Raw genomic sequence first — 12,668 nt, forward strand, 5'->3', positions numbered from 1 at the left:
TAATAAAAGCTGAGGGCAATTTAAATAATTCATTCTCGGGTTTCCTGGGCCGCACAACCACACCCATGCTGCCTTGACCGCCCCCCCCCCCCCCCACCTTCTCTCCCCCCCCCCCCAACTGCTTCTCATTTATTGTACTTTGTACATGCATTTTAATAATTAAGTCGGGTTTTCGCAAAATAAACGTCAAAGCTACCCCGTTATTATATTATATTATTATATATTACCTAAATGTATACCTTAGTCATGTGTGTGTGTCTGTGTGTATTTGTATGTGTGTGTGTGTGTTTGTATGTGTGTGTGTGTGTTTGTGTTTCTATGTGTAGGTTCGCAACCCAAAAAAAAAAAAATGAAAATCAATAAAACCGATTTTAAAAAAAACAAATTGTTATTTTTCAAGGTTTTGTTTATTATTTGGTGATGTAATACATTTGCCACTAGATCAGATATACGTGGATACCTACCTGGATACCTCTGTATAGAGCTTTTAGACTTGGTGTAGTCTCCTTCGCTCCTCCTCATCTATTAATGATTGGACCAATTTTTATAATTGAACTTGTTTCCTAGGGTGTTGCTTATCTCCAACTCTGCTTTGAATTTATTCAAATTTTTTGCTGATACTGTGGTTTCTTGTAGTTTATTCCAGTTATTTACAATTCTAGATGAAAAAAAGTTCCTTCTTTCATTTGTTTTAAAACGTTCTTTTTTCAGTTTCTTGCTGTTTCCTCGTGTCTGAATGTTCTTGTTTGGTTTAAGGAATCCTGCCTCTACCCTGTCTATTCCCTTTACTATTTTATATGTTTGGATCATATCTCCCCTTCTTCTCCTGTAATCTAAGGTCGGGAGATTTAATTCTTTCAATCTCTCACAGTATGTTTTGTCTTTCAGGTGTGTGATAAGTTTTGTTGCTCTCCTTTGCACTCTTTCCAAACAGTCTTTGTCTCCCTCAAACTTCGGATACCATATGCAGTTAGCATATTCCAGCTTTGATCTAACCATAGTCTTGTAGATGGTAGTCATGTGTTTTGTTTTCAGATTCTTGAAATTTCTTTTCACTATTCCGAGTGTTTTACTAGCCTTAGATTGAACATCTTTAATTTGCTTCTTGAAGTTTAGCTTCCTATCAATAAATACTCCTAGGTCTTTTTCCCCATACGTTTGAAATCTCAAGATAATGCTGAAACAGTTTCCATGGAAAGAGATTGCAATGCCTTCGTTCGTTAGTCCTGAACCTATGACTAAATGTGTCTTAAACAAAACCGGTATCAAAACCTTTAAATATTTCTGTTTGACGTGGTCCTTGAAATTTTATGATTGTATGGGGGCATTTAGTCCAGGAGTTGGCGAAATGTTAACTGAACTAATAATGCTACACCACTGTAATAGGCTACATCTTTGTTTTTAAAATTGCTTTAACTCTCTCCTTACCAGCCATTTTCAGGATTTTCTCCAAAACTTCACACCCAACCTAAACAAAAATACATTTACTTCACTCAAACACAAAAGCTGTTTTTTTTTCTGCTAAACGAACTCTTCAACACAGTGTTGATATACTTTAACTATAGCAAACATTTTTGTTCAAACATTATGATGTACAAAACAAATTAGAATGAGAACATTGTTGGTTGCATCGTAACGAATGTGACGATTTTTCTATGGGTGGTAAGGAGTGGGTTAACTCTCTCCTTACCAGCCATTTTCAGGATTTTCCCCAAAACTTCACACCCAACTAACACAAAAATATATTTTTTATCACTCAAACACAATTAGCAGTAAAGTTCTTGGGATAAATAATTTCTTTAGCAAAACATGCTTTACAACACACTGCTTTCATTTTCTTTAAATTTTATGATGTACAAAAGAAATTTGAATAAGAAAAAAGGTTGGTTGTATCGTTATGAATGTTATGATTTTCCTATAGTTGGTATGGAGAGGGTTAAAATTGCATGTGCGCAATGCTTATAACGACCATTGATCTTCTTTTTCTTCTTCTTCTTCTTATTATTATTATTGTTATTATTTCTATTTATTATTATTATTATTATTATTATTATTATTATTATTATTTTTATCATTAATATTATTATTTCATTATTATCGTCATTACTATCAGTCTATCAGTATTATTATCATTACTACTATTTTAACTACTTTCCCCCCCTATTACAAGAGCTGTAACCTAACAATAATTGCCTATTTGGACAATAAAGATTATTATTATTATTATTATTATTATTATTATTATTATTATTAATTATTATTATTATTATTATTATTATTATTATTATTATTATCATTATTATTATTTACTATAATATATACCTATATAAAAAAAATTTAAAAAAAAACAAAAAACAACTCAACTGTTCCTGAATCACCCATCTAACATTGACAGACGTCACTTTGCTCTTTGTTAATGCTTTTTATATCAATTATATTATAAACGTTTAAGTTAAGGTTTAGAAAAAAACAGGCTTGAGCTTATATATAGCGCATCATCCACTAAACGAGCACAAAGTGCTTGACAAAGGGTTCCTGACCATCAGCAACATGAAACATTATAGAACGAGGCACGACCCCAGCTGGACTGTAAGGCGGCATTACAATTTTTTTCCGATAGAGACAACGCTGTTAACGGCCCTGTACTCACTCATTTTACACCTGAGTACGGTGAGAGAATGTGAGTAAATAGCCTTTTCCAAGGACTCAGCTATGTGACGAGCGATTCTCTGACAGCGTTCCGATCCCCCCCCCCCCCCCCCCCCCCCCCCCAGTTTTATAAGGGAAGAAAAGGGCAATTCAATAAGTCAAAGACATGGGCAAATTGGGGTAAGTTAGCTGGAACAGTTGTAAATTCCAAGAGCATATCATCAATGTAGTCAACTTGAGATCACCTGAAAGTCTCATCCAGACACCAGAGCTGGATTCCTCTAAGACGAACACGTTCAAACGTTTACAAGATATTGTTTTTGTTTTGTTTTTGAGGGTTGGTTCAAATAGGATTAGGAAACAGACTCCAGGAGCATACTATCAAAGTACTTAGTTTGAGATCACTAAAAGTCTCATCCAGACACAAGCACAGGTCCCAACTAAGAGGGATACACTCAAATGTTTACAAATCATATATGTTTGTTTTGTTTTTAAGAGTTTTATGGCGCTTGCAACACATTAAGGTCATATCAGCGCAAGTAAAAAGGAAGAAAATGGGATAGTAAAAAGTTATAGAAATTCTATTAGAATTACAATTAAAGCACCCCAAAAAGGTAAGACAAATGGGAATTTGTTCAAATAGGAAACAGATGTAGATTCCAAGAGCACACTATCAAAGTACAGTTTGAAATCACCTAAAAGTCTCATCCAGACACAAGCACAAGTTCCAACTAAGAGGGATACACTCAAATGTTTACAAATCATAATATAAGATGTAAACAAAACAATACAGTGCATAACAGAGAGAAGATTTACAAGGAAAAAAATATCATCTCCCAAAACTCTTACTATACATTTGGCTGTTTCCCTCCCAGTTCGGGTATCCGGCCAGGGCCTGGACAAAACCAAGTAAACTCATTCCAAGACAAAGACAGAAAGCAAGTTGGAAAACAGATAGAGGGGGATAGAAGACACAGTCAGTCCCTCCTGCCCACTCTGGGATGTAAGGAACCCCACCCAGGTTTACAAGATACGTTCAAAACAAAAATACGATCAGTATAAAACAAGGGGGATGCTTTACAAGGAAAAAAATATGTTGTTTGTTGTTTTTAAGGGCTTTACGGCACTTACTTACTTACTTAGGCCGCCCTTTGGGGCGCTCAACATGAGCCACACGTCTTCACCATTCTGTCCCGTCCTCCATAAGCGTACGCAGCAGCTCCCGGGTGTTGTCCATTCCTGTGTCATCTAGCAGACAGTCAATGTATGTTTTATTCTGCCTGCCTCTGTTTGTGGTTCTCTCAGGTGGTTCCCATAGCACAGGACTCCTTGTGTCTCCATCAGTGCCCCACAAGTCTCAGTCTTCTCTGTTGTATCTTCGAAGTCACTGTTGCTCTTGCAACACATTACGGTTATATAAACGGCAGTAAAAAGGAAGAAAATTGGACAGTAAAGACATTCTTGATGTACAATTATAAGGACTTGAAGAAAAAGTAAGACAAAGGGGAAGAGGTTCAAATAGGAAACATATTTAGATTCCAAAAGCACACTATCAGTGTACTTAGTTTGAGATCACCTGAAAGTCTCACCCAGACACCAGCACAAGATCCCACTAAGAGAAATCCACTCAAATGTTTACAAATCATATGTTAAAAATATAAAAATAACACTACATAACAGATTTACAAGGAAAAAAAATATCATCTCCCAAAACTATAACTATACATTCGACTGTTTCCCTCCCAGCTAAAGATTCCGGCTAGGGTCAGGACAAAATTTAGTAATCTCATTCCAAGACAAAGACAGGAGGCAATTGGAAAACAGATACAGGGGGATAGAAGACACAACAAGTACCTCCCTGCCCACTATGGGAGGTCGGAAACCCTACCCAGTTAAATGTGTTGTCTCATTCTAAGTCAATGACGCAAGATCTGAATAATACAATTTGATTGATTTAATAATCGATTTATTTACAAGGTAATCAATAATTTATTTTGTGATCCGAGGAATACGATTTGACACGTTTTGAGAAAGATGGAGTATTCAATACTAATATATAAAACATGTCTCTCTCTCTCTCTCTCTCTCTCTCTCTCTCTTTCTCTCCCAAACACACCCAAGCACACACACACACACACATATCGACACAAACAAGCACAAATTCTCTCTCTCTCTCTCGCTCTCTCTCTCTCTCTCTCTCTCTCTCTCTCTCTCTCTCTCTCTCTCTCTCTCTCTCTCTCTCACGCACACACACAAAGACACAAAGACACACAGGTACCCATACATGATGTATTGTGATGAAAGATGTACATTAATGATGATAATGTTATAAAATATTATCTTAAAATGACATTAAAAAAAAAAAAAGAGTCATAAAATAATGTAATACAAGTGTAAAATGTGAGAATGGAAGGCAAGATTTATTGAAAGCACGAGATATTGCATATTCTTAATACACATCAAGGCGTTACACACACCAAGGTATTGACACATCAGTGTGGTTAGGTTGAAAACAATGGATGGTGGGACTTTTTGTTTCAGTGTGTAATTGCTTTAGGGCTTTTGAGTGCTTGCTACAATTATAGATCATTTGTGTTTATGTGTTTGTGTTTTTAAGGGTTTTACAGCAGTAATGGTGTCAGTCTATGTGTTCGTGTTTTTTAGGGTTTTACAGCAGTAATGGTGTCAGTCTATGTGTTCGTGTTTTTAAGGGTTTTACAGCAGTAATGGTGTCAGTCTATGTGTTCGTGTTTTTAAGGGTTTTACAGCAGTAATGGTGTCAGTCTATGTAGATGCCACTGGCATTGGTGACCAAAGCTGGGGCCGTTTTCATGAACGCAGACTAGCGATTAGTCTCTGACTATCTCTGACTTTAGTCAAGGACTTGAAAACATCGGATTTCATGTGAGTTGACAATGCAAGTCCGAGACTAAAATCACGACACCTTCGGACTAAGTTTGACCAAGTTTTAGTCATTTGCTGAGGCAAGACTTCATGCTTTAGTCTGTGACTAGTTACTAGGAGATGTCATAGCGTCAACAAGATAGCAGCTATTTTTAGATTGAGTGCGCTTCGATACGGAAAGAAAATACATTGGTTATGAATGAATGACAGAGGCAAAAAGTGACCTGTTGCCATTGACTCTGGCTTTAAAAAACTGTAAGATAAGTTCAGATCGTCGAAAGTACACATTTTTGTGAGTAAAAACTTTTTAAAACTGTCTATCGGTTCATGAGTTGAGAGTGAAAAAGACTCCAATAATAGAAGGGTTTGCATCAAAGAACAACCAAAAAAAAAATGATTAGAAAGTATAGTGAATACAAAAGTTATTCTGTTGGCGTTGAAACTGACTGAAATAATGTGATTAATCAGAACACACTTTCTCTTTTGTTTTGTTTATTTGTTTTTTGGTTCAATTTATTTGAGTATCAATCTCCATGTACATCGACTCTCAATGAAACTTACATTGGCCTAAATATAGAATTGACAGTCTATAACAGTCGACAGTCAATATCATGTGTTGCTAATTTCCTCTTTGGAAATCTTTTGCGTTGTAAATATGAAGGCGGGTACTAGAGAGCATGATGTTACCCTCACAAAATAGCTGAATTAGTCACCGTCCTTACAACGCCCACTTCTAGGCAAGAGACTAGCTAGTCAGAGACTAGAAAATGTTCATGAAATCCGATTTTTTTTAGTCAGTTGCTTCGCTTAGGCTTAAGACTAGCTAGTCATTTACTAAGACGAGTAAATTACTAAATCTAGTTCTCGTTCATGAAAACGGGCCCTAGTGGCCTACCCAAGTTACATTATCATTTTCGGCTTGGCTGTCATTTTCAGCTTGGCTGTCAATGCAGAACTGTACAGTTGTTTTGTTTATTTTTGTTTTTGTTATTTGTGTTGTTTTTTTCGTTTTTTTTTTTCCCAATGCACACGTGTATCACCAAAAACATATTGTATAATATATACAATAAAATTCGAACATTTACAATCAGATTTTATCGTGATCAATTATAATCACTGAATATAAGTCATAACAGACATTTCATTTCATTTCAATACAGAGAACAAAACAGAAAATTAGAGAAAAAAAAAAAAAATAAAATTTAACAATTTGATAGGAAATATTAGCACAAAAATAGTGTGCGCATGTATTGATATGTATAATAGACCGAGCAATTCATCATCATAATATTAACAATCAGGAAAATTCTTAAAAGTATATACTAAGCTGCCTGGAGCAGTGAACCGTAAAAGTATTGAACAAAAATAGATAATATAAATTTAATAAAGTATAAACACAGATGACAAGGAATGTTTCGAGCTCAAACCATTCTTCAGCCAAGATATAAATTAATTTTAAAAAATAATTACAATATGTAAACTCAGCGAGAAAAACACCATACAACTATTATTAAGAATGGCATTATTGTTAAATATTGTTGGCTGAAGAAAAGATGAGATTATAATATTACTTCATAAATTACTGAAGCTGTAAAATTTCTTTTTAAAACTTTTTTAAAAAAAATATTTAAAACCCCCCCCCCCCCCCCCCCCCCCCCCAAAAAAAAAAAAGAATATAGAGCCAAACGTTTTCAACTTTTCTATCTCGTTTTTTTTTTTTTTTTTTTTTTTTTTTTTATGGCACTTGCAAAAACTCACAATATGTCATTTCAGCCCAAGGAAAGAGTGCATGGCTAAAGTCAAAAGATACAGACTATAATTTAGATAGATATGTTTAAAAGTCCCAAGAAAAGAGAATTTAAGGGGAAAAGTACCCAAAAAAAAAAAAAAGAACACTTTAAGTATATCCAAGAGCCACCTTTAGCTGTGACAAGTATGAAATTATTTGAAACTCCCACCCAGAAGAGAACCTCTTCCAAAAGGGAGAAAAAAAATAAAGTGCACTTCCACACATAAACACCCACACGTACATACATGTGAACACATCTATATTTCGCTCATCCCATGCACACCTTACCCCACCCCCAAACAAAACTATTGAAAAAAATGTCAAACTTCAGTGCGTTCAACACAATCTCACGGGCACAAGGTAGATTTTTTAAATGTTTGAAAAAAAAATTTCAAACTTCCGTGCGTTCAAACAATCTCACAAGCATGAGGCAGATTTCAAGATTCCATTGACATTACAGTACAGCGATTGACATAATCAGTTGGATGGTGAAAAGGTTCAACTGAGATATTGCCAAGTTTGGATAGAAGTCAATTTTTATCCAAAATGAGTTCTGCTCATAAATGATAAAATCAACCTTTTTTGTACATCTTCGGGAAATATCAAAGCTTAATTTCACTTCTAAATATTTGTTAAAGTTAGCCAAGTTGAAAAAGTATGAAATTTGAGAAAAGTTGCTGGATACCTTTCCCATATGTCTGACCATAACTTCATAAAAATCACCCGATTTATTTCAAATAAAGATTAAAATGCTCTGGGGAGCATATTCTTTCAGAAAATGCAAAAAAAAAATAATTGCAAATCCAAAATGTTCATCTTCCGACTGATTATGTCATGCACTGACACATTTTGTGTGTGACAAGACTCCTAAGCCCCGATCTTCAGCATCAGCTCCAACTCCTTAACTATCCTTTCCAGCACACTTTCATACTCTTTCATGAGTGCTAAGACATCTGTGCTTGACACAGCAGACAGCTGACACAGGTGTGTAGCATGTTGCAGACTTCCATCCCGGTTGGTAGGGTACAAGATGTGATGGGCCGTTCTAGTAGCAAAACAAAATTCAAAATTGTGATTAGATGAATAAAGAAATGGAATGCAGAGTTGAAAACCTATATATGCCAGTAAAATGAGATTAGCTTTTCGAAAAAGTTAAAATCAAGATTTATTTTCTCTGAAACAAAATAAATATTAATTTATTAAAAATCAACAATACATTTTTTTATAATCATTAAAAAAAAATATATTTCTTTTAGGTGACATTCCTTTAACAAAAAGATCTGTGTCAATACTGCTGGGTGTAATGGATTTTTTTTCCTCAACATTTCATCCATTCCGCAGAGATTGGGTAAATAATCATAACAATTTATACAGTTATAACAGGTAGGCCTTTAAATCTGGCGCAAACATACTTTGTACAAGACTAGCATCCCATCAAAAGTCGTAGAAATAACGAGCAAATCTTGACCTTACTCAGGATCAATCCCAGTCGCTTTGCATGTGAAACAAGTGCTCTACCCATTGAACTAGCGAAATCTCCTCTCATTACTTAACTCCCTCCTTACCAGCCATTTTCAGGATTTTCCCCAAAACCTTACACACCCAACTAACACAAAAATAGATCTTTTATCACTCAAACACAATAGCAGTAAGTTCTTGCGATAAATAATTTCTGTAGCAAAACATGCCCTGTCAATTTTCTTTAAATTTCATGATCAACAAGAGAAATTTGAATAAGAAAAATGTTGGTTGTATCGTAACGAATGTGACGATTTTCCTGTAGTTGGTATGGAGAGGGTTAAGGTTTTGACAAATTGACTTTTTAAAAAAAAATCAATTTTTTAAAGATTATACGGTGTAGTGAGATAAACTTGGCTTAGACTTTACATAAGAACTATAACTATATTATCATAACACCCACACATTTATCTGCTTATTATGTTTGCTCAAGGAATGTAAATCATTGAAATGTCCGTATTGTGGGCAATACAGATTTATCATCGTCACCGAAAACGAACATTATTCATTTTTTAAGATTATAGCAGTTTTGAAAAGGTAAGGGATTGCCTATATTTGTATTTAAAACCATCCAATAGACATAAAACCATCCAATAGACATAAAACTATCCAATAGACATAAAACTATCCAATAGACATAAAACTATCCAATAGACATAAAACTATCCAATAGACATAAAACTATCCAATAGACATAAAACCATCCAATAGACATAAAACCATCCAATAGACATAAAACCATCCAATAGACATAAAACTATCCAATAGACATAAAACTATCCAATAGACATAAAACATCCAATAGACATAAAACTATCCAATAGACATAAAACTATCCAATAGACATAAAACTATCCAATAGACATAAAACCATCCAATAGACATAAAACCATCCAATAGACATAAAACTATCCAATAGACATAAAACCATCCAATAGACATAAAACCATCCAATAGACATAAAACTATCCAATAGACATAAAACCATCCAATAGACATAAAACCATCCAATAGACATAAAACCATCCAATAGACATAAAACTATCCAATAGACATAAAACTATCCAATAGACATAAAACCATCCAATAGACATAAAACTATCCAATAGACATAAAACTATCCAATAGACATAAAACCATCCAATAGACATAAAACTATCCAATAGACATAAAACTATCCAATAGACATAAAACTATCCAATAGACATAAAATAACTAAAATCCAATAGACATAAAACTATCCAATAGACATAAAACCATCCAATAGACATAAAACCATCCAATAGACATAAAACCTATCCAATAGACATAAAACTATCCAATAGACATAAAACCATCCAATAGACATAAAACTATCCAATAGACATAAAACCATCCAATAGACATAAAACCATCCAATAGACATAAAACTATCCAATAAACATAAAACTATCCAATAGACATAAAACTATCCAATAGACATAAAACTATCCAATAGACATAAAACTATCCAATAGACATAAAACCATCCAATAGACATAACATCAATAACTAACTCCAATAGACATAAAACATCCAATAGACATAAAACTATCCAATAGACATAAAACTATCCAATAGACATAAAACCATCCAATAGACATAAAACTATCCAATAGACATAAAACCATCCAATAGAATCATATAATAAACTATCCAATAGACATAAAACCATCCAATAGACATAAAACTATCCAATAGACATAAAAACCATCCAATAGATAACATCAAAACATAAATCCAATAGACATAAAACTATCCAATAGACATAAAACCATCCAATAGACATAAAACTATCCATAGACAATAATGACATAACATAAACTATCCAATAGACATAAAACCAATAGAATAATATCCAATAGACATAAAACTATCCAATAGACATAAAACTATCCAATAGACATAAAACTATCCAATAGACATAAAACCATCCAATAGACATAAAATCAAAACATAATCCAATAGACATAAAACTATCCAATAGACATAAAACTATCCAATAGACATAAAACCATCCAATAGACATAAAACCATTTAATAGACATAAAACTATCCAATAGACATAAAACTATCCAATAGACATAAAACCATCCAATAGACATAAAACTATCCAATAGACATAAAACTATCCAATAGACATAAAACCATCCAATAGACATAAAACTATCCAATAGACATAAAACTATCCAATAGACATAAAACCATCCAATAGACATAAAACTATCCAATAGACATAAAACTATCCAATAGACATAAAACCATCCAATAGACATAAAACCATCCAATAGACATAAAACTATCCAATAGACATAAAACCATCCAATAGACATAAAACCATCCAATAGACATAAAACTATCCAAGACATAAAACTATCCAATAGACATAAAACTATCCAATAGACATAAAACTATCCAATAGACATAAAACCATCTAATAGACATAAAACTATCCAATAGACATAAAACTATCCAATAGACATAAAACTATCCAATAGACATAAAACCATCCAATAGACATAAAACCATCCAATAGACATAAAACTATCCAATAGACATAAAACCATCCAATAGACATAAAACTATCCAATAGACATAAAACCATCCAATAGACATAAAACTATCCAATAGACATAAAACTATCCAATAGACATAAAACCATCCAATAGACATGTTATTGTCTCATCATGTGTCTTACCCGTGGTGCCTTATGACAAACACTCTCTCCACATGAGATTTTATGTTGTTCACTGTGCTAATTCCCATCGTATCGTTAAGCTTTACGTAGTCCTGAGCGAGTCCCTCAAAGGCTTTGGCTGTTTTCTGGAAGCGTTCACCCAATGCCAACACACGGTCTGGGAAATGAAAAATAGAATTTTTTGGCAACCTGTTACTGTTTATTGATTTTAGAAGATTAAAAGAGCTAATGGTTAGATTAGATCATTTTAAGAAACAGAAACAAAGGATACAAAAAAAAATGGTTTTCTACAAATGCTCTGCACGCAAAAAAGCATCATTAATCAATACTTGAGATCTGTTGATATACAGTACAGCATAAAAAAAGTCGAACACATCTGAATTCCCCGTTTTAATCCCTCTATTTTCATAATACCAGCAACACAAAAATCTCGAACACATTTCCTCACATGGCACAATGGCAATATACTTTTAAATAATTCTAAAAATCCAATATTTTTTCCAATCCCTTTTCACAACAATTACATCTATAACAATTTTAAAAAATTATGTCTTTTGCGCCACGACATCATAAGATATCGTCGCCTAGGCATTCCACGAAGGAATATAGATAACTCATCAAACAAGATGTCTGAGGTCAACAGGAATCACCCATGTTGTCCAAGTGAGCAAATTGGGGGTTAATAATCTTGCTCAAGGAAAAAAACAAAAGTGCCTGAAGCGTGGCTTGAACCCGGGTCAACCGAGTCACAGTGCAATGCCTTAACCACTCGGCCACTTCGCCCCCCCCCCCCCCCCCATCTATACTATAAACAAATAAAAAAAACCTTATAAAGATAGGTCAAGGAAGACGCAGAGAAAGGGAGGCAACCTCTTACCTAATCCTGCCTGGTCCAGTGTACACTCCTCTATGATGGACGACGTCTGCCACACGGTCAACTCAAACTCCCTGGCCAGTCCTTCCATGCTGATGGGCAGGACTGAATTGTCTACCAGGCTCATCAGGCCCATGACCAGGATACGGGTGGCGGCGATGTGAAATTTGTAATGGTGGGCATAGCTGTAGCTGTGTAGCCATGGCAACGTGTCCGGG

General features: G+C 34.3%; 1 protein-coding gene across 1 annotated transcript in view; it reads right to left on the bottom strand.

Annotated features, from left to right (window-relative positions):
- Positions 1-7,239: 7,239 nt before the first annotated feature.
- The window catches only part of LOC144955824 (glutamate carboxypeptidase 2 homolog), a gene marked incomplete in the record, with an annotated part of 56,075 nt that continues 50,646 nt past the window's right edge, over positions 7,240-12,668 (bottom strand). The window contains 3 exon segments of the mRNA XM_078886020.1: positions 7,240-8,387; positions 11,577-11,733; positions 12,454-12,668. Coding sequence (XP_078742146.1) covers positions 8,210-8,387; positions 11,577-11,733; positions 12,454-12,668 — 550 coding nt within the window.

Source organism: Berghia stephanieae, chromosome 10 (genome assembly GCF_034508935.2).
Source record: "Berghia stephanieae isolate SIO BIC M18660-M18661 chromosome 10, UCSD_Bste_1.3, whole genome shotgun sequence".
Lineage (NCBI taxonomy): Eukaryota > Metazoa > Mollusca > Gastropoda > Nudibranchia > Aeolidiidae > Berghia > Berghia stephanieae.